We start from the raw sequence: 27804 nt of genomic DNA, 5'->3' as shown, positions 1-27804 counted from the left end.
CAATAAATTCTCACAGAAACATATGGTGATATATATATATATATATATATATATATATATATCTTAAGTATAATAATTAGAGATGACAAATGAGTATTTGCTTGTTAGGTTTTTGCTATACTCATACAATATTTATTATTAACTAGATAAGAAACTTAGATATTTATATCTTATTCATTGAATTTCTTGAATCTATATGAGCATCAATTACTCGAGTATTATTTATCATTTAAAAAGTAATATATATTTAGGGTTTGTGTATCATAACAGAAATAAAAAAGTAATATATATTTAGGGTGCGTGTATCATAACAGGAGTTTGTTTTGGAATTCATATTGAATTTAACAATATTTATATTATATTTATTATTTATTAGATAAGTAATTACCTATCATCTCGATCAGGGTATGAGTCGATTAAGTTTGGGTTAATAATAATTTGCAAAAGGCAGGTTTTGATCACCATGGATTTGCAAAATCTTCACTTTGTCCCTTTTAACACATCGCTTACCATCCAATTAAGTATTGCTATTGTTATTTACTTTCATACATACATTGTTCAATTGTAAGGTTACTAGCCATGTGCTCGTGCTGAAATAGATAAGTATTTTTATTTTATTTTCTTTTATTAATCGCTAGTGTTATGTTTAGATTATTTCCAATTTATCTTGTTTAGTTTGAGAATTTATTTTAAGATATTTATATATGAATGAAATTATAATTTAGATCAACTAAAAATTACTTAAGTTTGGTAATTAGGAATGACAATCAATACTTATGCGTCAGTTCTCTAGTAAATCCATACCCTATATTTATCAATTAGATAAAAAATTTAGATATTTATATTGTATTCTTTAGGTTTTAGATATCTATTCAAGTATCCATTACTCAACTATTTTTAATCATTTAATATAATATAAAAGAATACACACACACTTTCAATAGCAAATAACCTAAGTTAGCAACAAATTCTTACATTGCACAAGCATGTGCTGATTGCTTAAGTAAACTAATTAGAAATGACAATGAGTATATACGAATCGGGTTTCTAGTATATTTTTACCCTTATTAGTTGGATAGAAAAACATAAATATTCATATTCTATTCATTGGATTTTAGTTATTCATTTGAGTATTATTAGTCAAGCAATATTTATCATTTAATATAAAACAAAAGAGTAATATGCAAACACACATTTGCGCACACCTTGATTATTTATTTTATTCATACATGTATGTTACTTCAAAGCAATTTTTGGTCAAGCAATATTTATCATTTAATATAAAATAAAAGAGTAATATGCAAACACACATATGCACACACCTTGATTATTTATTTTATACATACACGTACGTTATTGCAAAGTCATTTTTAAAATCTATTTTAATTTAATTCAATAACAATCAAAACAAGTATTTATAAGAATTTTGATGATTTTAATTATAAAAAAAATATTTATTCCATCTCAATAAACTAATTATGATTAATAGAATAGATTAAAAAAAGTTATTATTTGATTTTATAATAACTAAAAATCTTATCTAGTATTTAAGAAATTCAGATAAAATGTTAATTATGCTAAAAAAGGTATGAAAATATCCTAAAATATTTAATCTAAGATAAATTCCTTCGTACTAATAACATGTTATTAGGATCTAAGGAAATGATTTGGAATTTAATTCCGATAATAAAGCCTAATCCAAATATGGGAATTAGAATGAGCGGATGGTAAAAAATAAAATTAATTGGGTTTGGCCCATTCTTGATCATTTTCAAAACGAATTTAAAGTACATCACTCATACTTGATGGGCTTATATGGCTTGGTATAGATCCAACCCAAATTTGCTTGCTGCATCATAAAAGGATATTTCAAAATAAACACCTAAAGATAAATTCACACATGTCATTAACATTAAAAAACCAAATTCAAATAATAAATAAATATATGTTTTTGTATTTGTTTAAATATAGTAAAATCAAATCCACTCATGTTAGCTAGCTAGGCAGGCAAGTACAAGTTGCAAACTGAGGGCTTCGAACTTTGCAGTCACAGTCTACATCTCAATAATTCCTCCAGTCCCGTCACCATTCATTAGCTCTGGCTTCTATTCTCCTCTCCTCTCCTCTCCGATAGCATGCATTAGGTATCTAGATTCCCAACAAAACAAAACCAGACAGCTTTCACTAAATAAAACATGGGAATGGGACGTGATATCTATGCACCTCTGCAACCTCCTCAATAAACGCAATTACCACACTACCCTCGTTCTCTCTTCTACCCTCTCCTCTGCCATTCCTCCCTCTTTCGGTCAAAACCCACTGGCCACCATCGCCCAAATCGCACCCTCATCTCGACCATTACCTGGATCCGACCTCTTAAGCCACAAGCTGCCGAGGACCTCCGTGCCCACCTCTCCAACAGGTGCGGGGTTCCTGATTTGCCCCTGCCAATCTGTGCCATCATTGATTTCCAGTTGGGCTGGACGGGACAAGTTTTCCGGAAATTCAGTGTTCCGGTAATTGGGTTGTTTACTTTTGGCGCGAGTGCTGCTGCCATGGAGTGGGGTGCGTGGAAGGTCCAGGCTGGTGAGACCCGTCTAGTTCCCGGGCTACCGGAAGAAATGGCCATCACTTATTGGGATCTCAAAAGAAAAGCACTTGGGCCCACAGGCGGGCTGGGCCGGATACCTGGTGGAGGCGGCCCCCCAGAGCCGGGTGACAAACCTCCATGGGTCTCAGAAGTTGAAGGGTCGGTGGGTTTGATGTTTAACACGTGCGATGATCTTGATGGTCCATTTATTAAATACATGGAGAGTCAAATGGGGATGCGGACATGGGGTGTGGGCCCACTGTTACCCGAGAAGTATTGGCAATCGTCATAGTATGATCAGCGATCCTGTGATTAGAGAGCAAGAGGGTGGGTCAAATTTGAGGGAACAAGAAGTGATCCAATGGCTGGATACAAAGCCACGTGGGTCAGTTGATGAATTTAAGCAACTGGCAGATGCTTTAGAAGATTGGAGCCGACCGTTTATTTGGGTTGTTCAACACGACAAGGACCATCGTCCCGATCCGGGTTTGCAGAAAAGAGTTGGAAATAGAGGTTTGATAATATATGGGTGGGCACCACAATTGATGATACTGAGTCATGAATCAACGGGTGGGTTTTTATCACACTGTGGATGGAATTCCACGATGGAAGCGATCGGACGGGGGTTCCCTCTTTTGGCATGGCCCATTAGAGGCGACCAATACTACAATGCCAAGCTGGTAGTTAATTATCTGAAGATGGGGGTATAGAGTGGCTGATGATTTGTCAGAAATGGTCAAAAGGGATGATATAGTCAAGGGATTGGAGAGACTTATGGGTGATGAAGAGATGCGTGATCGGATGGCAGGAATGAAGTCAATATTTGAGAATGCAACCCCGAGGCAGCGTTCGATTCCTTCGGTGACTTGGTTAACCAGAAATTAAAGCCTGTTTGATTTTGCATGTTTTAAAAAAAATTCGAATATATTTTTTATAGCAAAGCTTGTTGTTATTTTGATGTTAAAATAAATTTCGTAATACTGAACGCTATAAATAATTGATAGGTGAACTTTAGCCGTAAATAAGCTTGTTATATTTTGTATTTGGATTCCTCGTAACTTGTTCTTCCAATTTATTAACGATTATTTACCCCCCCACTCCTCTTGTTGTAACTTGATAATAAGGGTGGCATTGCTTTTGAAGACATAAGAATGTTCAGCAAATATTGCTAATATTATGTTTTATTTTTTAAATATCCACTGATATTCAATTATTCAATATTTTTCAAAAAATATTTCGAAAATAAATAAATAAATTATTATTATATAAAATTATCATTAATTTGTTAACTTCCCAGTTTATCAGCATTTCTCCTAGTAGCCAAATAATAGCTAATTGTTAATATAATATTTTTAATAATTTATAAATATAGTTTTTTATCTTTTTATATACAATTTAATAATAAAAATTATTTATAAAAACTAATTATATTTTAATATATTTGATACATAATTATTGTAGTAATAATATAATATGGTTTGATTTTTAATTAACATGGTATTAAAGAATAAAATAAAAAAATAATTTAAATTAATATGAATAAAATTGTCAAACTCATTATAACATTAAGATAATTTTATATAAAACAAAAAAAATATAACTCTAAAAATATTAAATATATATATATATATATTACACTAAATAATATTTTAATATCTTTTAAAAATAATATTTTTACAAGAAAAATAATAAAATAACATTTTAATATCTAGATATACTCGCGCAAGTGAAAACTATTGTCCGAAAGTTGATCTTGTCTGATCCACCCTTCCTTGCTCGTGAATTGATCTAGCTAGCCACGATCGTACGATTACACCTTAGAAAATTAAAACTACCTTGTCTGAAATTTTTCAACCAAAACACCGACACGGTTGGCTTCTGAGAAACCTCAGGTAGACAGTCAGCCTCGTTCCCAACTACCATGTTTTAACTAACAGTCAAAACAATCCTTTGTTAGTCCATTTCTTTCTGATTAAGTCTTCTTCTCCTTCTTCCTCTATAAAAAGCTAGCTGCGAAGGAGTTAGATTTTCAGGTAAACAAAAGAAACCAGGATTATCAGTCATGACTCAAGAGATATGGGTTGTTCCATTTTTTGGGCAGGGCCATCTCCTACCAAGTATGGAACTTTGCAAACACGTGGCATCAAGAAACTTCAGAACCACCCTTATCATTCCCTCTAACTTCTCCTCCGCTGTCCCCTCCTCTATTCACCAATATCCATTACTTGAAGTAGCTGAATTACTCTCTTCTCCACCACCTTTGCAGCAGCATCCAGGACCCGACCCGCTTCTCCCTCCCCACAAGCATCACAACCAGATGGCACAAAGCCTTGAAAACCTCATTTCAACCCGATCACTGAACCCGGTGTCAAGACAACCCGCTTGTGTTATTGTTGATGTTATGATGAGCTGGACTGCTGAAGTTTTTGCAAAGTTTGAGGTTCCAACCATTGGGTTCTTTACATCTGGTGCGTGCTCGGCAGCCATGGAGTATGCCATGTGGAAGGCCCACCTGGATGACTTGAAGCCTGGAGAGATCCGTTTACTTCATGGTTTACCGGAGGAAATGGCTCTTACACACTCCGACCTTAAGAGGAGGCCCCACGGGCCTCCGGGTGGTAGAGGAGGTCCACCTGGCTTGGGCGGACCACCCGGTCCAATGGGTGGTTTTCCTAGACCACCAGGTGATGTGGGCCCTTCTAAAATGATGGGTCCACCCAAACCCGGTGCACCACCACCATGGTTGGAGGAAGTGAAGGGCTCGATTGCATATATGATCAATACATGTGATGATCTTGAGCACCCATTTATTCAATATCTAGTTGATCAAGTTAAGAAACCAGTTTGGGATATTGGTCCATTATTACCCGAGCTATATTGGAAATCGTCTGGTTCACTTCTTCATGACCACGAAATTCGAACCAGCCGGCGGTGTAATGTCACCGAAGAGGAAGTGATAGCATGGTTGGATTCAAAACCACCTGGTTCGGCAGTATATGTGTCATTCGGAAGTGAAGTGGGTCTTGAAATGGAGGAGAATCGGCATTTGGCAAACGCACTGGAAGCATTAAACCGGCCATTTATTTGGGTGATCCAACCTGGTTCGGGGAGACCAGGTCCACCACCAGGATTACCTAGTGCTGATACTGAAGAAGATTATTTTCCTCGTGATCTAGACAAAAGAGTAGGTCAAAGAGGCATGATAATACGTGGATGGGCACCACAGCTGTTGATACTAAGCCATCCATCAGTCGGTGGATTTTTATCGCATTGTGGATGGAATTCTACCATGGAAGCTATTGGACTTGGTATCCCAATTTTAGCATGGCCTATCAGAGGTGACCAGGACTATAATGCCAAACTGATAGTGAAGCATCTCAAGGTTGGGTGCATGATTTCTGATGATTTCTCACAATCGATCGAGAAAGATGATATAATCAAGGGAATAGAGTGTCTAATGACAGACGAAGATGTCAAGAAGAGAGCAGCTTTGCTTAGTGCTAAATTCAAGCATGGGTTTCCAGCGAGCTCAGTGGATTCTCTAGATGCCTTCAGAGATTTCATAAACCAAAGGGGCAGTCGTTTGAGCTCAGCAACTTGATCTGGCTATGGTTAATAACCTTATCCGCCATGTGCTGTACAGAACATGGCTGGCATGCGTGTCTGCTACATAGAAAAGAGTTCAAGAATTGTTGATCGGTACTTCCGCTGTGCAGAAATATGCTTATAGTTTTTTCCTTCTTTCAGTTGAATGCCTTCATATTGAATCTCCATTCTGTTTTATAGCCTTTTTACTTCCATTATTAAATTTATTTATTTTTCCAGTACTTTTCCATCGACAATTGTCCAAATCTGAATGAGGAATTTGGACAGTGCAATCTTTGAGCTTTAAGCACGTAAAGGAATGTGATGGTATAAGCAGAGCTGCAGGTGCACGGATGATCCAACGTTACTAAAATGCTAGACCGCTTTTGTTTTTCACTTTTAAATTGTATTCCAATCTATTGTGAAATTTGTCTAGGAATACAGTAATATTATCTATATATACTTTTTATTTTTTAATTTTTAAAGCTTTACTTGAAGGGAGAATGTTTTTGAATGCCCCTAATTTATTGTTCTTCATTTATTTGGGGCAATACTATCTTCTTCTTTTTTTAAAATAATAGTGTCATTATTATATTGTGGTGTATAATAATTTTAATTTCATCATAAATAATTAAATTACAGAAATATTTTTACTATGCAAATTTATTAGACTTGATTTCAAGGGGTAGATTTTTATTTTTTAATGTTTTTTTATTATTGTTATTTATTCCTATGAGTATTTCTTTTTTATAATCTTAGGAATAGTTGAATTGCTTCGTTACTCTTGCTATTGAAGTTTTCTAGACTTTTTATAATAACTTGGTTGTAATTATATAAGAATATTTATTTTTATTATTATTATTTAGTTATAGAGGTATTTTTTATTTTATACACACAAAAAAATTATTGTCAGTCATTTCACCTTTTTTGACGGCGCGTGTAGCTAGCAATGGTTGAAATCAAATTTCTATCATATTATTTTATACATCTAGATTCTCTTTTTCTCCCTTGGTATAGTAATGTGGTTTGCTTTAGTGCTAATTGATTTTTTTTCTTTTTCCTATTCTTTTCCTTATTTCTCATTCTTATATTGCGTATTGATCATATAAAAAATTATATCAGTCTTTAATTTTTTTTTATTTTGATTCGATCTTTTTTTTTAATTATAATTTTTTTATTTATATTGATTGTTTCTAATTGAATTTTATTTTTGATTTTATCTCTGATTATTTGATTTTGTTAGTTTTTTTATTAAATTTAATCATCTTTTTTTTAATTGTTATTTTTTTAATTATTTTCTTGATTTATTTGTTTTTTTTTTCAATTTCATCCTTGATCATTTTTTTTCATTGGAATTTTAAGTCAAGTTTGATGCTAATTCTCTTAATTATTATTTTTTTAATCATTTTATTCATTGATGTTTTTTCAATTTCATTAATAAATATTTAATTTCATTTAAATTTCCCCATAACATTTAGTTTTATTTGGTTTGTTTCAAATATTTTTGAAAAAAAATATTTGCTTCAAATTAATTTTTTTAATATTTTCAAATTGTTTGGATGTAATGATGTGAAAAATAAATTTAAAAAAATATTATTTTAATATGTTTTTATATAAAAAATATTTTAAAAAATAACTATGAATATATAACATGATTTTTTTATATCACTTTTTCAAAACAAAAAATTACACATGACTTGAAAGTGCCAATGGAACTCAAACACGAAAGGCAACACAAATTAAGACCCCACCAAATTGCTTATAGATAAAGTTGACCTTCATATTGGGGAATAGCTCTCAAAATTACTGCTTTAGATAAAGTTGACCTTCATACTGGGGAACAGCTCTCAAAATTGCTGCTTCGTTTGTATCAATTTAACGAATAAACGCTTATAAATCTTAATCTACGTTTGCAAAATTTAATATATTCAACAAAATTGGATTAAATTTCTTCAAATTGTAAGATGATTGGCAATTATTCAAATAAGTTTAAGAAATAATAATTTTCCCAAGGAAATCTTCGAAAATGTTTATGGAATAAAAAATAGAAAATTCTCTTACATTTTTTATAATTTTTAAGGAAAAAAATTAATTTTATAGGATATTTTAAAATCATTTAAGAAATAAAAATATTCTTATGCTTTTATACAGATTTTATAATATAAAAATTTAGCAATCCAATTCGGGGTTGAATCAACATTTTACAAATGCATGATGAAGTTTGAACAAAGGCTTCCCTGGCAAATTGATACAAACAAGGGCATTTGTGACTTTTAATAATGACATTGATTCCATTACTAAATATAATTACAGCTTCGCAACATGAAAATACAATGAAGCAGAGAGTACTCGGCAGCAAAAATAAGAACCGATATTTTATACATCTAGATTCTCTTTTTCTCCCTTGGTATAGTAATGTGGTTTGCTTTAGTGCTAATTGATTTTTTTTCTTTTTCCTATTCTTTTCCTTATTTCTCATTCTTATATTGCGTATTGATCATATAAAAAATTATATCAGTCTTTAATTTTTTTTTATTTTGATTCGATCTTTTTTTTTAATTATAATTTTTTTATTTATATTGATTGTTTCTAATTGAATTTTATTTTTGATTTTATCTCTGATTATTTGATTTTGTTAGTTTTTTTATTAAATTTAATCATCTTTTTTTTAATTGTTATTTTTTTAATTATTTTCTTGATTTATTTGTTTTTTTTTTCAATTTCATCCTTGATCATTTTTTTTCATTGGAATTTTAAGTCAAGTTTGATGCTAATTCTCTTAATTATTATTTTTTTAATCATTTTATTCATTGATGTTTTTTCAATTTCATTAATAAATATTTAATTTCATTTAAATTTCCCCATAACATTTAGTTTTATTTGGTTTGTTTCAAATATTTTTGAAAAAAAATATTTGCTTCAAATTAATTTTTTTAATATTTTCAAATTGTTTGGATGTAATGATGTGAAAAATAAATTTAAAAAAATATTATTTTAATATGTTTTTATATAAAAAATATTTTAAAAAATAACTATTAGTATATAACATGATTTTTTTATATCACTTTTTCAAAACAAAAAATTACACATGACTTGAAAGTCCCAATGGAACTCAAACACGAAGGGCAACACAAATTAAGACCCCACCAAGTTGCTTATAGATAAAGTTGACCTTCATACTGGGGAACAGCTCTCAAAATTGCTGCTTCGTTTGTATCAATTTAACGAATAAACGCTTATAAATCTTAATCTACGTTTGCAAAATTTAATATATTCAACAAAATTGGATTAAATTTCTTCAAATTGTAAGATGATTGGCAATTATTCAAATAAGTTTAAGAAATAATAATTTTCCCAAGGAAATCTTCGAAAATGTTTATGGAATAAAAAATAGAAAATTCTCTTACATTTTTTATAATTTTTAAGGAAAAAAATTAATTTTATAGGATATTTTAAAATCATTTAAGAAATAAAAATATTCTTATGCTTTTATACAGATTTTATAATATAAAAATTTAGCAATCCAATTCGGGGTTGAATCAACATTTTACAAATGCATGATGAAGTTTGAACAAAGGCTTCCCTGGCAAATTGATACAAACAAGGGCATTTGTGACTTTTAATAATGACATTGATTCCATTACTAAATATAATCACAGCTTCGCAACATGAAAATACAATGAAGCAGAGAGTACTCGGCAGCGAAAATAAGAACCGAACCGCCACCGCTAGGCCAAGCCCCTCGGTGCGAACCGAATCAAACTTAAAATCTATTGACATGGACTAACACGAACCAATAGCAAATAATAGATTGATGGATGCTATGCTGCAGGCTAGATAAATTTTTTAAATTTTAAAATAGTAAATTTAGGTGACGATAATGTTTTTAAAAAACTATGTGAAATTCAAAATTTAAATTATTAACTTAACATAATCTAATAAGCTTGATTTAATTTGATAATATAAAAAAATAATAACAATAGTACACTAATCAAAAACAAATTTAACAATAATTAACTATAAAAAAATAGTTATTAGTAGAAAGGAAAAGAAAGAAAACTCGTCAAAAACTCAATGTTGCTTCGCATTGAACTCGCCAAAGTTATAAAAGAGAAGAAAAGAAAGGAAGCTTGTCGTAGACTCATCGTTGCTCCATCTTAGATATCACCCCACCATCCAAAAAAACTCATTAAGATGGTCTTACCGCTGCAAAAGGTTGCATAAATGACATTAAAAGAGTTTGTACACGCCATAAAAGCAACGAAACAGAAAGCAAACCAAACAAAATATCATGAAGTGAACATTTCATATCTATATTCAATCAATTAATTTAATTTAAAGAATTTATTTTATAAAAGTTAAATCTAACATAAAATGACAAATAAAAAGACTCAAGATAACCCATTTTATTTTTAAAATTAGTGAAAATCCTATATAAAGCAAATAAAAAAGATAGGGCTCAATCAGCAATAAAAAAACATGAGCTTTGACAAAAAGGAAAAACATCAAGCAAACTTGGTAAATTTTTTAAACCAGAGTTAAACTCCAAAACTTACAGTCTATGAAATCCTACACTTTAGAATCAAAAAAAATTAATCCACAACCAATTTAATATTTAAAGATGAAATTAAAAAAAAAACTTCAATCTAAAAACTTTAGCAAAGTAAAAAAAATAAAGATTATATCTAATAGATTAAAAATTTGAAGGAGGATGAAATTGAAAAAAAATTCTGATTATATAGATTATTTCAAATAAAATAAATAGCCATCAAAAGAATATAAATCAAAATCAAGAGAAAAAAATTGAAGGGTTACCTTGAAAAATTTGGGGGAGCATTTATGAAATTCAAAGAGAAGAGAGAAAACAATATGACAAAAAAAAAAAAAGTAAACGCCAAATTAGAGGTCATACAGGCATCACACATGTCATCCTAGGATGGAGGACCCACTGATAAAGGTCTTTTATTGATGTTAGACTAAGATACACGCAAAGCGACTAACACATGTAATGCACGTGTTGACAATCTTTTTTTTTAATGTTTTATATTTATTAAAATATAAACATGCCCCTTATTCCACCAAATTATAACATAAAAACCGTGATAAGAATACAAAAAGGCCCTTTTTAACCCAAATTTTTTTAAAATGATTTCAAGGATAATAAGATAATTTTATTGTTCAACATAAGGGTAATCATTTTCAGTTTGGTTCGGTTTTTACCCATAAAAAACAATCAAAGCAAAAAAAACCCGAAATCGAAACTGAACCTAAACTAGCCCAAACTGACTGGTTTTGGTTCTGTTTTGATTTGGTTTTTGCTGGACAAAACCAAAAAAACCTATATGTTATTTTTTGGCTTTGTAATGGGCTTTGTGATGGGCTTTTAATGGATTTCTGATTGGCTTGCAATTAATGTTGATATTGTCTAATTTTCTTTAAAGATTTCAAAGCATGTTTAATTTCTTTACCATGAAATATTAATTTGTATTAAATTGTTATTGTCAATGTTATGTTTATTAAGTATTTTTTCCATTGAATATTCATTTATATGAAATTATCAATGTCAATCTTGTGTTCAATATATTTTTTACCTTCCTAATATTTTTATGCTTTCAAAAAGTTTAAATAACACACATTCACAAACACACACCAATAAGTTAAAGTCCAAATTACAAATTATTGCCTTTAAAGGGCTTAAAGAAAAAACAACAAATAATATTATCATAAAACACTCAAAGCCAAAAAAAAAAATCTTTACTTGTATATCTTCTCAATAAAAAAGCACTTCAAGAACATTGTACTTTGATTCCTGAAATTTATAATCTAGAATTATAATATAATAATTTAAATTAAAAGATATATAAATTAAAAAAAATAGTATTTTTACCATTCATTTTCAATGAATGCATCATAATTTGTGAACTAATTATCATCCATTGCTATATGTAACTTTCCACCAAATTCTATAAAATAAAAAATTAAACATGTCAGAATAAAAATGTGTTAATTAATAAATAATAAAATAAAATATGTAAGTTTTTAAAAAACATTACCTGATTCAAGGTTTTCATAAGTTTCAAAATCATTCATCAAGATTGTATTATCAGTTGGAATCATACCATAATGCAACCAATGATGACAATAAATAAGTGCTTAAATTATTGCTAAAGATAGAGAACTTTAAAATTGATCAAGTATATGACCGCCTATGTTAAAGGTTGATTTAGAAGCCACAGTAAATATAGAAATAGTTAGAACACGTTGTGAAACTTTTAAAAGTATCTTATATTTTGAAGCATTAATCTTCCACCAACCTAAAATATCTAATTTATCATTATTAGGATCCTTACAACCATCAACCAAATACCTCTCAACCTTATTTCTATTTTCCACATTATCTTCCTTTTATAAGTGCCTTTTGAATTGAGCTAAAGTGTTAACATCCATCTCTACATCATCAATAGCATCATTAACATCTTGTTTATGCCTATTATCATTCACCACTTCATCAGCTTTCAAATAAGACTTATATAAAAACTCATACAAGCTCATCAAATTATCTTCTTTTTTTTTGTTAACAATTGTGCTTTGTTATAATCATACAACTCATCAAAGTAAAATTTCACATATTTCAACTTAAGATGTGGATCCAAAACTTAGCTACATACAATAAAAAATCTTGATTTGCTTCACAACCCTAATTCTTCTCAAATTTACCTATCATGTTCATCATCATTCCACTCAGAATATTATCTCTACTTTTACATAATAGCAACAAGGTTGTATGCATATAAATTAATTCTTTAAAGTAAGAATTTGATGTGACATGCAATAAGCCAAAAAATTTCAATGTAACATGTAAAAGATCTTTAAAAACTTCAGCAAAATTCTAACATTTTTTCAATCTTCCAAACTAGTTGAACCTATGTTTTTTTAATTCCCCTTTAAATCAACATCCAAAAAGTAACTCATATACCTAAGTTCACTTTGACCTAACCTCATAAAGACCTTTTCAATCCAAAAAGTAACTCATATACCTAAGTTCATTTTGACCTAACCTCATAAAGACCTTTTCAACAGCTTTTAACATAAGATAAGTTGAATTCTATCAAGTTACAATATCCAAACACAATAATTTTTTACAATCTATATGCAACTTTTCTGCATAATTCTTAAATGCAAGTAGCCTAGAAGGTGAACATCTTATAAACCTAATTGCATTTCGAATCTTAACAATCAAAACATTAATCTCTTTCAAACCATCGCACACAATGAGGTTTACAATGTGTGCACAACATCTAGCATGCAAATGTTCATTTAACAATATATTAATTGGCCAATCTTTCATCATATTCTTTAAATATGAAATAATAACACTATTAGAATTTGTATTGTCTACTGTAATAGTTAAAAGTTTATCAATCCCCCAATCTAACAAATAATTTTCAATAACTTGACTAATTGTCTCACCCATATGATTGGAAACTTTACAAAAATTCAAAATTCTTTTATGCAAATTCCACTCATTATAAATCTAATGAGTCGTTAAGGACATTTAGTTAAAATGAGTCGTTAAGGACATTTAGTTAATGTTTTGGATTGATGTCCACATATATATTGTTAAGTATAATCGTTGATCCTTAAGAGCTCTATTCAATCTTTCCTTCTTTTCAACATAAAGTTTCAAATAATCTTTCATAACAGTGAAATGAGAAGGAATGTTAAATCTAGGCTGCAAGTTTCTACAAAATAACCTAAATCCCTTACCTTCTATAAAATTAAAAGGCAACTCATCAATTATAACCATTTTTACTAGTGTATGTCTGTATTTATTATAATCATATCCTATTGCCTTAAGAGTTCCCACACTTTGATCTCCTAATTCACCCCCTACTTTATTAAGTTCTAATATCAAAATTTTTTGCTTCTTATTAACCGCAAAAGAAAGCTTTTTGCATACTTTTAAATGACTCCACATATTACTTGTCTCATTAATAATAGTATGACATGCATAATCCTTTCCACAATAATTACATTTAGCTCTAGGGGTTGTAGGATCACCATCAAGTTTGGTAAAATGATCCTAAATTTGTGATTTTTTTTATCATCAACATTTTTTTCTTGATATAAGGACTTGAAGTTGTTTACCTTTATTATCCATAATGGATCCTACAGTAGTTGATGTTAGGTTAGTGTTTGAAGTTAGGGCATTGGTTGATGTTGAGATAGTACTAGTAGATGAAGCATTTTGATTTTGAAGATTTTCCATTTGTAATTACCAGATATAAACATGTTAATATTTATGCATGTTGCAATATACAGTATATATTATATAGCAATGATGCAACAGCCAACTATAGGTAAAAAAAAAAAAACACCTATTAGATTTCTATGTTATACTTATTTTAGGTTTTAACTTGTATCATAGGTTCTTTAGGCAGCAAGTACAAATTGTTGAAAGAAATGTTTCACTCAATAACTATTTGTATTCATGTATTAATTTGTTTGGCAAATACTTGTTTACACTGCAAGGAATGTGCCCTTTGTTGACTTAATGGTATGTAAATTTAAAACTCAATCTAATCTCGAAATTCTCCAAGACTTCAACTAAATTTTGACATTTCTAGCTTCTTTGAATTCATCCAAATATAACCAAACTATATTAAAAAAATCCCATAAATTTTAACATACATAAAGCAGCAAGCATAATGCCTTCAACAAGAATGATCCCACCAAGTCCTGACCAAGCTAGAAGAAAGGCACTCTATAATCAATACAGCAATTGTATCTTTATTCTTTGACCTTTGTATTGAAAAAAAAAAAGCAAATACAATAAATTAAATAAATGATAAACAAATAAATCTAGGCAAAATATGAGCAGTCATTAGTTAATTGATTAATTAATTAGAACAAAAAAACAAAATTAAAAATCACTATTATAGAACTGATTCAGTTTCGGAGTAATGGAGACTATGAAGTAAAATGTGACCTTGTGTAGATGAAGAGAAATGTCGATATGTTTTTGAAAGGCTTGACTAGTTTCAAACGATGGAAACACAAACTATTTTGGATCTCTGTATTTCTATTTTCTAAGTCTAAAGAGACTGGAGAGAAAAAGATAGAGAGGCAAGAGAGGGCAAGTGCTCTAGTACAAGGGCGGGTACACTAGTTAGGGTTAGCAACGAGGGAGAAGGGGGATAACAGGTGCTCTAGTTACTACCAATAATAGTCTATTACTCTATTAGGGAATTAGGGTTAACGAAAAGAGGCAAGAGCGGGCAACATTTTTTATTTATACCAGTGGTAGTTAGAAATTTTTTTTTAACCAATTCAGTTTGGTTTAGTCTAGGTTAACTAGTTCCTGCATTACAAAACTAAAAACCAAACCGAATCAAGTTTTTCAATTAATTTTTTAGTTTTCTCAATGTATTCAATTTTTCAATTTTTTTCAACGCCCCTAATTCAACATAGATTTCCATCGTATAACATCCAAATAATCCTTCTGAAATAACTTTATCCTTGTGAAATAACTTTATTGCCTCCAAAAACAAGCCTTATAGTTTCATTTTTCTTTTTTTTCTTTAGCCTAAGGACAAAAAAATAAATATATCATTCTCCTCCGCATTGTGCATGGCATTGGCATACAATGAATTCACCACGGGACGCAGTTTTTCCTTGCAATGCTTCCTGACGTGTGCCATGACGTAAACTCAAATTTTCCCAACTTTTTTTTGTATTTTTTCAACTCAAATTGATAATCCCTAATACAGACCCGAATGTGGTTCACAGTTTCCTAGAAGAGGCCCGCTTCTGGTCCAGAGTAGAGTCTCAACCTCTTCAATGGAGGAGCAACACTGGAAGTTGGAACAATTAACTGAACAAATTTCCTTCCACTATTTTTTCCATACAAAATTCCATTTGAAAACACCAATTGACCATTCCAGTAAATGATACAAGAAAAAATGAAATTGGAAATGGGATGCAAGCATATATCTAAACAAATGATTGTGTAAAATCAGTGGAGAATAATGGTTTCTGTCAGTCACGAGGGATCTGGATCCAGTTTAGGAACGATAGCAGACGAGAGCTCTATATGAGAAACACGGACGGCACCTATCGACCTCTCTGGCAACTCTTCTGTAGTATTAGCCTGCAGAAAAGGGAAATTAAGAGAAGATGGACGACGATAAAACTTGTACAGGCCAAGAAAACAGGAAGTTGCAAATCTCTATCCACGCCTTTATGCATAAATCTCAAAGCACGAGAATAGATGACACAAACATATCATCTGAACAGCTATTCAAAGCAATACTCCCATCTCTCATATTCTTAGCAACTACTTTTTCCTCCACTTGAATGCTGAGAGAGGGAGCATTACACCAACTATAGTAAAAAATCTCTGCTCTGATGCCAAATATAACGGAATTCACAAACTGTTGCCGTGCCTTTAGACACCCTACCCCTACTACTGCAGTTGCACCGCAACTTGCTAATCATTAAAAACAAATACCTGTACAAGGAAAGCCATGTCAACCACCAATGTTGTAATTACACCAATTACAAGTCCCAAGACTCCATTTGCAACAGTAGAAGAACCAATATCAACATCAACCTACAGTTACATAAACCATGTTAGACCAAACAATTGGTGTTGGCGGCCAAGTATCTTAGGTCCTATCAGGAACTAAAGAAATTTGAATGGTATTTACCTCTAGGTACTTAGGACCACGGATATAGTTGCAATCAACTGCTTTTCCCAATAAGCACGGGGTGCTTCCGACACTCTGCCGCACAATCCATGAACCCTGCATGATTCATTACAGAAAGCAACTCGGTCATTTTGGCTCAATCAAATCTTAAAAATGTAGTCAACTGTGTTCCAAAAATTTCTCCAACATGGTTCCAGTCTATTCATACAGAAAACATCAGTCTCGATGTGCTAATCTGCTAGCATGTTAGGCAATCAAAGGGTAGTTCCTGAGGGCTGACCAACAATGCTGATCATGCATAATTATCTAGCTACAGCAATCACAGCTTCTGATGGCCCTGGCATCCTGACAAAAACACTTAAAAAAACACGAGGATCAGAAAGATAAGTACCTTGGGAACTGATGGAATAAGCTTAAACCTACTGTTGCGGAATTCATCGTCACCATCAACAAACCGTTGCAAGAGAGATCCAGGTAGTAATTCCTTTGTCACGAAATAAAATACCATACTGTAGTGTGTTGAACCAGGTACCTGTCAAAAGAAAAACAGAGTTATCCTTATACAGTCCAAATGATAAAATTGAAATTCACACCAAGTTAAATAAACTTACTTGCAGATTAAAAACCACAGAGAAAAGCCCTTTCTCTGAAGCAACCTACAGAAACATTTAAAAGTCCATAAACATGTTACAGTCTTAACAGAATTAAGAACCATAGACTTGCTAAAAATTACACTATCAACAAAAACATAGTTGACCAAGTTGTTTGATCTCTTAGGACTACAGATACATTGATGACTGTAAACAGCTTTGAACCACACATAAACTGACTGCATCTTGATGAATAATAATTTTATTTAACAAGGTTCATTAACTGGCAAAACGTTGGTGAACTATAGATGATCCACCTTTTAGGGAATATCATGTTTTGAAAAAAATTGCAATTTCCTGAAATGGAATAAATTTTAATATTTTGCAGCACAGATTGGAGCTGTGCATGGTAAAAGCACACAAGGCTCCTGACATGACAACTACACACAAAAATAAAAGACTGTTTTACCAGTCAATTTGAAAGTCTGAAATGAACAGCACAAAATGAGGAGGGGAGAGGTAGGCCAGAGAGGATCTCACTTGTGCAGCACATCCTTGACGCCTGGCAACATGATCCATTCTTTTTGTATCTTTGAACCAATCAACAGCAACAAGATCCATTAAATGTTTTCCTGCAGGGACCTTCATATGCAAATTGCATGGAATGCAACAAGAGTGAGCCTAGCAAGTTCATAAGATGGTGAATTTATAACTCCAGAGCATGTACTTTTAAAGGAAATATGAAGTAAATATCAGAGAACCTTTGATTTGTCAAAACAAAATCGCTTGCTACGAACTCTGAAGTTGTTTCCATCAGATATTTGCCAGCAGTCACGGGCATTGTCGCGGTCATCACGGCGTAGATTACCCGAAAAACAGGATAAATCGATTTGATCAACTGGTTCTTCTTCCAAGGCTGTTAACAAGATTGTTATTAAATCCAAATGGTGCATCAAAAGATTGAACTTATTGAAATAAATAAAACAATGTAATATTGCAGACTTGCAGTTGTCATCCACCTGTTCTCTTTGCATCATTCTCATGCTTGGCTCGGAAAGCCTGAAAATTGAGGAAAAAACAAGTGTTTACAAGACAATGCGAAAATCAGATAGGGAACAAGCGTGAAACGCACCTCTTGTTCTTCTTCAGCCATTGGAAATTCTTCATCATCATCGGTGTCTTCGTCCATTACAGAGTGTCTGCTAGCAGCATTTGTCTGATCGAGAGGTGGAGTAGGATGAACAGAAGATTCTGGCAGCTTTACATTTTTCTTTGATGGAGCAGAAGCTGATGCCATATTGGCCATAACAGCAATTCTTGGAGGAGCACCTCTCTCATCTGTTTGGGAAAACAATTCACGTAGTCCTGCCAGAAAACGCAAATTATAAACCAGAAAAAGTAGCACATTCAGATTGGATTCAGATCGGAGTGCTTGCATATTTGACCAACACAAACTACAAAAATTGAACTAAAAAATACAATAGAACTGTTACAAGTTCTTGTACTCCTTTCTTGTCTGATAATTTGAACACTGTGCTTTTGGCATCAACACTATTTAACCAACATCAATGACCAAAAAAACAAACACGCTGAATTGGGGGACCCCACAAAGGATCATATCAATGAACGGGTCAATGATCAGCAAAAACAAAGAAAAGAAAAGGCTTGATAGACCAACTACAGTTGCTTTGACCAGGGAAACAAAGAAAAGGAAATGCCGAATAAACTACTACATTAGCTTGGGTGCTAAAAGAATGTGAGTATAGAAAAATAGAATTTCAAGCCATTCCTCCAACCCCAATGGCTTGAATAAATAAAATATTTGCAATACAATAGCCATAAGAAAATTAGAGATGATGTTTTATTTTATAGTCTATTTTAATTAGAAATTCTACTTATTTTAAGCTCTTATAATCTTTAAGAGTATCTAGAGATTTTGTTGTATTTCTTATTTTATTTAGCGTTTTGTTAGAGTTCAGTGTCTATATAAGGACTCCTGCTATCATGTTTAACCATAGTTCAACTACTATGGGGACTTGCAACTTCTGCTTTCATACAGCTCTTCTTTCTCTCCTTCATATCTTCCCCGGTCTTACTCCACCCCTCTGCCCTTTCTTCCCTCTTCTCTACCCTATTTCCTCTCTAGTATTCTGCTTTTCCCATCTCTTCTCTGCTCTGTATCACCCTATACAAGCTTCTTAACTAAGTGCCTGTTTGGCACTGTGACAGCGGCAATGGCAGAAAGCAAAAGCTGAATCACAGTGTTTAGTTAATCCAAACTACACATTCTTTTCACATGGATCCCACCTAATAACTGAGGTCAAACCTCAGCTCATGAGAAGTAAGTTTTATCTGCTTCTCCTACGTTCTTCTCCTACGGTCCTGCATGCATCTTCTCATGTGGAGAGTTCCTCCACTGTTCATTTGAACAGTGAAAACCGGCCCCGATCCAAAGCTATAAAAATGTATTGAACAAGTCCGACCCGGTAAAAAAAAATATTTTTTATTTTTAATTGTGTTTTATTCGAAAAATTAGTGTTTCATATTATTCAATAACACTATATAAACTAGAAGGAGATCGCTTTATGACGTAATATTTGAAGAATTTGATCACAATTTCAATTTTATTTCTGATGATATTTTACGTGATATTGTTGTACGCTTACGAAACCAATGAAACTGTGGTCCTTATTGGATGTATTTCATACGTGATAAAATTGTAAATGTTTAATTAAACAATATAAAATATTTTATATAAAGTATTATTTATTTCATGATGTAATAACAATAGTTAAATCTATAATATTTAAATTAAAAGCAATCAATATATATATATATATATATATATATATTATAACCTCAATTTGAAAAGCATTTTTTTAACCAAACACATTAAACTACATTTTACTCAACCTCAGTTTCAATCACAGTTTTAACCAAACATATATTTTTCCAAACCAACCTCATCTAAAAGTACTTTTTATAAAACAACTTTTTTCAAACCACGACCACAACAACAACCGCAATACCAAACACACCCTCAAGGATGTACACACTACACAAAGCATGTACCCATGGCAACACAAAGTGTTTCAAAATTTTAGCAAACAAGAGTGACATCAATTCCTTACAACAATGGAAGATTTGAGTGAGAAGAATTGTAGAAGAAGTAACTCACCAGCAACACTATTTAACATCTGAAGAAGACAATGTTGCTGAAATGATGAAACATAACCCACACCCCATCCTTTTAGATCAATCTGCATGAGGTGCTGCACCTGTGTTCTGGGTTTCTCATTACAAGGTTTCAAAGGGGAAATAATGAAACCTCCACCTGTAAAAGCAGAATATAGCCAAAAACTAAATATCTAAATTCTGATCTCAGATTTCTAAGCATAAACTGAAGGCACAAATGGAACTCACTCTCGATATGGGCCCGCACATAACCTGGTTGTGGATCACACTTCTCATGCACTCTAGAACGAAATAGCACAACTGCACAAATAACAAGAAGGAAATTTCTAAAGCTTGTGACAAGTTAGAAGATCAAATAAGGTGTAGACAGCCAAACAATTTACCATAGCTACCGTCATCATTTCGCCGCCAATATCTCACATAGCAAAGGTCACGCGGCCACACAAATCTGCAACCTATTCATTTGTAAGTACTAGAGAACAAATGAATGCCTCATTTCCGCAAGCAAGGGAACTTCCACCTTGAATTAGGACAGACTATAGTTTTCTCAAGCATATTGTTTGGTTTGCATAGATAATGAGAAACCCTGCGCATCTTTGTGCATGCTAACATGAAGACCAATTATTTCAGGCCCACCATATTTAAATTATATAATCTTGTTTGAGCAAGTTAATCATTAAAAACTGATTTATGCCATAAGTCAGACATGATTATTTTCCTATGGTGTTATAATGCACAGCCACTCTTTTTAAGATGATGTAATGATAAATTTTGTTAAATTCAAGGCGAACTTATTTCCTAGTCTAACAGAATTACAAACTTAACACTTGTTTCTTATCCATTAGCTTAGAGTTCTTACTCAGCTTTGTGAACTTGTAATCGTAAGCCATTGTTTACGGTTAAAAATAAAATAATGCAATGGCAATACATAAAATACATATTTATCAGCATATTCCCATTGTATCATATCTCAATTTTTTTTTAGATCAGCATGTATCCAGTATTCGTATTCATGCTTCTTAGTTAAAAAACAAACAAATTTGGGTAATACCTATTAAGGTTGTGACACAATCAATTCCACTGCAAGGTGCAGGCTTACTTTGAGTTTGATAAGACTATTTAATATTTCACATCCAAAACAAGACCAAATTACATTCTAGTATGAAATACTTCCATTCTGATCATAATATATGCAAGAGTGTGATTTATTTGGGAGAGATATTACATAGGAAACCAGTCCAGCTGAAGCCTATGATAGAGAATTGCTGTATGTCCATCCACCTCTTCAACTAAACTACCATGCTGGAAGCTGCAATCCCACCTGCATATGGCATGGAAAAAATGACTCTCATGAATTGTGTAAGCACATGCATCGTGGGCAAAGCATGAGAACAAAAGTGAAAACCCTAGAACACCATTCAAGTAATTACACTAGTGCTTCATGAATAAGTCTTACATAACTAGCCAGGGTGAGGTTTGACCACTAACCCACTCCCCCACCACCCTCCACCCCAAAACAAGGTTCAGATCATAATTTGATAATATTTTCTTCCATCAATAATGGGTGATACATGTTGAACAAGGCAAGAAAAAGGAATATGATGGGGATGGATTGCTGATATAAGTTCTCAGCCTTTCAGAAAAGTACATACGACACTCAAAATGTTTAATATAAAACATCTGTGATATCAGATGTCTTGATTATAAGCTTTTCAAAGTTTTTTCAAATCAAGTTTTGCATGTGCACTTTTGTCTAAGCAACTTTAACATGATTAAAGTTTCCAAACCATCTTGAGAGGAAACAGCTTCTTGATGCACGCCTGAAATACACACAAAAGCAGAGGAGGGGGGGTTGGGGGGGTTGTGCATGTAGAGAGTATAATTTTTGTAGCGTAAACAATGCTTCTAGAGCCATGCTATTAAAAGTAGGATGAAAGAGGAAAACACCTACTCAAACCGTTTAGCATCCATGCTCATTATAAGTTCAAATATATCTTCACAGCTAGCCTCAACAACACCTACAGCCTTCATTGCTCGACTACAGCTCCTTGGCTGCATCATGAAACAAGAAGTGGTGAAAAAAACAAATAACAGCCTAATACATAGCATTCAAAGTCATTCACTTAATGCAAATGACTACATAGTTCCTTACAAGGTACTCGACTTCAAGTAGCTCTTCAAAAATGCGGAGTCCTGTCATATAAATGTATACATTGGAAGTAATCAAACCTGCTATGTTTCCTTGAATATCATCAATGTAATGAACTGTTAAATAATACAAAAGGCTAAGAAAAATAAATCACCGTTTTGACACTGTAAAAGGCGCCAATGCTTTCTGGAGAATGCTTGGTTGTTGGCATTCTGGTTTGTCAAATCTGAATCAAGTTGTGTCCAGTCAAATACTGAGGCAGGCGGACCTGCCAATAAAAAAAAATGAGACTTGCTTGAAGATTGCATCAAATTAACTTGAAGTCAGCACGAGAAGGAAAGCATGAGAACCATTTCCAATGGTTGTTCTCCGCAACAAATTTGTATGACTGTCATCTTCATCCTCCTGTGCAATGAACCTGCGATTAATCATTTGTCATCCAAGATTTCCACGTCAGAAATAATAACTGATAAAACTAGCTCCAACAGCAGTTCAAATGACTGATAAAACTGGCACTAACTCTTGGAATCAGTATATAACAGTACAAAATGATAGCTTAAAATATAATAAAAACTTTACAACATCAGGAAAGATTGAAAAAAAATCATATTTACACCTAGCAAAAATACAGGATAGGTTTTCCAGTATCTACTCCATCATACAATGGCGAGTAAAGAAAAAGTTCTAAAACAGGCGAAACTGAATTATAGCTAACACAAGCAGAGAAATAATGTTGAACAGGCACTCACTGAATTTCACAATCTGATGAAGAAGCAGTCCTCCCATTATCCATCCCAGATTTGTATTCGAATGAGGCATATTTGTTACCATTGGGAACTTGGGACTCCTGATGCTGCATATATATTAGCAAGCAATGAGTCTTATACAAATCATTTGATCCAGTTACCTAACACGTATATAGATGTATGGAATCGCAAAATGTTCAATATAGAGCCAAAAAACATTTTATAGTTCACCAGGAATACTTAACAATAGAATGGATAATCTAAGGAATCATCATGGAACCAACAACTTTTAAAGAAAATGTATAATAGTTATATTATCAGTGCCTTAAATTAAAAGCAAAGATTATAAAAGGGAGTTGGACAGGCAACACATTCTGAAGCATACTGACCTGATCAATTACAAATTCAATTTTTCCCTTCCAAATCAATTGTTCCTGGATGTTAAATGCTGCCATCTGGAATAAGAAAACAGCTCACAAAGGTCGTATTTTTCCACTATCAATTCTGATGCCACAACAAATGAGCAACTAATGAAGCACAGAAAGTTAATCATGTTGTAATCAGAGGAATATCTCATTTCTGCATATTTCTAAGGCAGATAACAACAAGAAGTGCTGTTATAATAACAAGGATAGATGAGGGTGAAGGAAAAGTAAGGGTCTCATAAATTTTTCTGCAGTTTCCAGGGTCCGATGATCTTAGGTGATCATTAATTGACAAAAAGAATCAGCTCAGTAGGATGAGTGAGAGAAAATTTGATTCAAGGCTCAATAGGAAACTGCCAGAATGTTATACCAAAATTCAAACTAATCTATCAGTGGCAAACTAAAGAGAATCTACCACTTCGAAGTCCAAAGGTCAACCTTAAGTGCAAGAGCAAATGAAACGGTAGTGCTATAGAACAGATACCAGCTTCTTAGTTTGATTTCTAAAACAGCAACACAAAAAAATTCCTGGAATAACAGGGGAAAATAAGAGACAGCATCTTAATTCACAAACTAAAAGCAAAAGGCACTTACTGTGATTCGATTATACTTGTCTTTCTTGTTATAAACAGATAGAACATAAACCATCTGCACGAAAAAGATTAAAAAAATCATTTAATCAACAAAAAATAAATTCCAGAGAATACACTATAGCATTCCCTCATTAGAAAAACAATGTTACAGCCTCCTAAGTAAGCAATCAACAAAAAGAATCCACTTTAGAGAAAGCAAAATCACCAGACAGACAGAAATCAGTAGAAAAGTAATAATTAAAACAATCCATGAATCACAATATTTGCTTAACCTTCAGTTCACAACGAGAGCACGTCCACATTAACATGAACAAGGATAGATAGGAGTAGCAGAAAAACCTATTCGATAACGACTCCTAATCGGATTCACTGACAAACAATGCACCATCACCATAATGCCAAGTAACTAGCAGGAACACAGAGAAAGCACAACTTACATGTCCATGCTGAGTCTTCAGGCCTCGATCCTCTACTCGACAATTCCCATCAATCAACAAGGTTTTGATTGGTACCTGAAATATTTAACATTCAGAAAACGCTTTACGATAACTCAATATTCCATTCCATTCCGTTTTTTCTTCCAAATAAACTAAAAAATTCACATAATCATAATAAAAAAGAAAAGACAAGAAAACAGTTACCTGATTATCTTCTGGTTTCTTCTTGTAATAAGCGAGAAGCGTAGGCTCCAAAACGAAATACCTCATGTGAATAAACGATCTCCCGATCTTCCTCCTTCCATACCTCACCATCCACCCTTCGTATATCACTTTCGACATTTATTTATTTATTTTGCCCTCTAAATCAACCTTATCTACACTAATACCAATCCAATTCTCTAAAAAAAATAAAAAAAGAATCTCGCAGAAGCGGAAGCTCGAATTGAGGAAAATATTAGCTTCCTGTTCCTGCGAGATCCAAAACACCGTTTAGAAATAAAACTAATTGACTTTATCTCGCATCGCTATAAGTGAATGCTGTGTACAACTGAGTCAAGGATTTCGATCCTCATTTTACAATTTCGCATTTTCGATGATTCCAAACGCGAATGTTTCACTGTAAACCAACTAACACACCAAAAGAGAATAGGGAGAAAAAAAATATTCAGAGAGAGAGAGAGAGAGAAAGGGTGGAAAAAAAGGAGTAATTATTATGCAGTTTTAAAAGTGTGAATTGGATTTTAAAAAGTAGAAGAAAAAAATTCAATAGAGACGGAGTCAAGCAAATACTTGAAGTTATTTTTATATTGTTTTTAGAGGGAGAGGAGAGAGAGTAAAACTGAAAATATATATTAAAACAAAAACAAAAAAAGATCTTAGAGCGAGAGAGTTTTTAGGTGGGTAGTGATATTAGCCGGAATCGGGGACGGAGGAGGAAAACGACGGCGTTTTTTTAGGTGCAATCTCAGGAAAGTGATCAAGCGATGGCTGTGTGTATTTTTGGTTTAATTTAGTTTTTATTAAAAAATAATTAAATTAAAATTTTTTAAAAAAATTAAAATTAAATTAAAATCAGTTTAAACTAATAATTTTAATTTAATTTGATTTAATTTTTAGCCGGTTTGAATTAATTTGATTTAAATTTTTTAATTTAGCTTTATTTTTGTTTTATTTAGTTAAGTTTTTTGGTATGGCTTTAATTTGGCTCGGTTTTTTTATTTAACTTAATTTTTTTTGTTTTTTCAATTTAGTTTTGATTTAATTTAATTTTTTTATTTTATACTTATAAAATCAAAACTAAATCAATTAAATTTTTAAAAAAAAAATAAAATCAAAACTAAATCAATTAAATTTTTTAAATTTTTTTTTTTATTGTTAAATTTTTTTCAGTTATTTTTTTAGTTTAATTAATTTTTTAGTTTTTTATTTTTTCACCCCAAAGTGACGATGGGATTTGGGAGAGATTTTCATCGACGGAGTTGAGAGATCCCACTTGGGTTGACGAAAGAGACCTGACACGTGTGATACTGTGATTGATGGTCAATTTGTAAGTATCCTAGCGCCGTCACGGTTTTTAAAAAAATTGGAAAGTAGGTGGGGTCTACGAGTTTTTTATCACTTTATATTTTACGGGCCGGATCTGAGACAACACTGCTTGAGGAGATCGTCAGTAGAAGAAAATCATGGATTGCATATTCGGCCGTAGTTATTGTTTACCTTCGACGGAGTTTTTTTTTAAATTGTTTTTCTGCAATATAAAAAGGAAAATTGTTTTCGTATAAAAACTGCTTTTGAAATTCTTTTTAAAAAAAATTTTCTAAATTAATTATTTTTATGATTTTATATTTTTTTAATATGGTGATATCAAAAACAAAATTTTTAAAATTAAAAAAATATTATTTTAATATATCTTCAATAAAAATTCATTAATAAAAAAAAATTAATATGATTAAAAAAATTAAAAGTGAATAAAATATCCAAATCTAAAAATTATTAGTTGATATATTTTTATAAAACTCGAAATTTTTTATCTCATGTATAAAATAAAAAAATTTAATTTATATAGTGACAATCAAAGATAAGTCTTAACAAGTAATTTATATATTAACATTATCTATATCTATTTATCCTTTCAAAAAAGATCTCGCAGGGTTTCTCTTTTTCAAATGTCATGCATTAAATATTTTAGATACTTTTTAAATTAGTTATTTATTTGTTATTTTTATAAAATTTTTATAATAAAATTTTAATACAGTCTTATCTATATAAATCCCTACTTAAATATTGTCTCGCTATAACCGGCATATAAACACTTCCCACTGTCTATTTCTATAAGGTAGTCTTAGGTGCAATACTAGTTCATTTATTAATTCATCAGGTCATTTCACATCACATTTCATCATTATTTGGTTTCATTCTCATTTTTCTTCTTATCAATATATACACATATTTATTAGATATATGTATAATCACACTCATGTACGACAGAAGATACTATGCATTAAATATTAAAAAAGTTATCACATGTTTAATGCATAAAAAAATAAAGTTTTGAACAGAAAGATTATAACCATATAGTCTATATAGAAATATTATATATAAAGTTAAAATAGCTTAGTGTTTCAGTGTGTTTTGCAGAATAAAATTACCACTTTACTCGTACACAATATAGCTATTGAGAGGTTGATTTGATAATTTTACAAGGGTATAGATATAATTGTTAAATTTATGAGGTTCATTGTAGCAATCTTATATCTTAATGGTATAATTAAATTACTTAATT

General features: G+C 31.8%; 2 protein-coding genes, 1 long non-coding RNA gene and 1 pseudogene across 4 annotated transcripts; 2 read left to right on the top strand and 2 right to left on the bottom strand.

The window, feature by feature from the left end:
• Window positions 1-1984: 1984 nt before the first annotated feature.
• Window positions 1985-3536, top strand: LOC105121481 (UDP-glycosyltransferase 73C3-like; annotated as a pseudogene).
• An 858-nt stretch (window positions 3537-4394) lies between these two features.
• Window positions 4395-6672, top strand: LOC105121480 (scopoletin glucosyltransferase-like). Of its 2 annotated transcripts, none has more exons than XM_011020134.1 (3): window positions 4395-6243; window positions 6493-6547; window positions 6580-6672. In XM_011020134.1, the coding sequence occupies exon 1, from the start codon at window positions 4653-4655 to the stop codon at window positions 6189-6191; it is 1539 nt and encodes a 512-aa protein (XP_011018436.1). In that variant the 5' UTR covers window positions 4395-4652; the 3' UTR covers window positions 6192-6243; window positions 6493-6547; window positions 6580-6672. The 2 variants fall into 2 exon arrangements, with proteins under 2 accessions (XP_011018436.1, XP_011018435.1); XM_011020133.1 differs by having other exon boundaries at window positions 4395-6289; window positions 6416-6547.
• Window positions 6673-11974: 5302 nt separating this feature from the next.
• LOC105121479 (uncharacterized) lies at window positions 11975-12244 on the bottom strand. The gene is made up of 3 exons (XR_841555.1): window positions 12229-12244; window positions 12063-12138; window positions 11975-11984 (listed from the first exon to the last, which is right to left on the bottom strand). It is a non-coding gene; the product is annotated as an uncharacterized LOC105121479 (long non-coding RNA).
• Window positions 12245-16036: 3792 nt separating this feature from the next.
• On the bottom strand, window positions 16037-25978 carry EDR2 (ENHANCED DISEASE RESISTANCE 2). The gene is made up of 22 exons (XM_011020132.1): window positions 25224-25978; window positions 25020-25094; window positions 24584-24637; window positions 23954-24019; window positions 23568-23671; window positions 23169-23236; window positions 22973-23086; window positions 22822-22862; window positions 22621-22721; window positions 21895-21990; window positions 21053-21117; window positions 20898-20969; window positions 20653-20808; window positions 18607-18839; window positions 18494-18533; window positions 18236-18390; window positions 18015-18116; window positions 17496-17540; window positions 17276-17416; window positions 16885-16980; window positions 16686-16787; window positions 16037-16325 (listed from the first exon to the last, which is right to left on the bottom strand). Exons 1-22 carry the CDS (start codon window positions 25359-25361, stop codon window positions 16218-16220), a joined length of 2172 nt encoding a protein of 723 aa, XP_011018434.1. The 5' UTR covers window positions 25362-25978; the 3' UTR covers window positions 16037-16217.
• Window positions 25979-27804: the final 1826 nt, after the last annotated feature.

Source organism: Populus euphratica, unplaced genomic scaffold (assembly GCF_000495115.2).
Source record: "Populus euphratica unplaced genomic scaffold, PopEup_1.0 scaffold25.1, whole genome shotgun sequence".
NCBI lineage: Eukaryota > Viridiplantae > Streptophyta > Magnoliopsida > Malpighiales > Salicaceae > Populus > Populus euphratica.
This window is presented reverse-complemented; position numbering and strand designations above follow the sequence as displayed.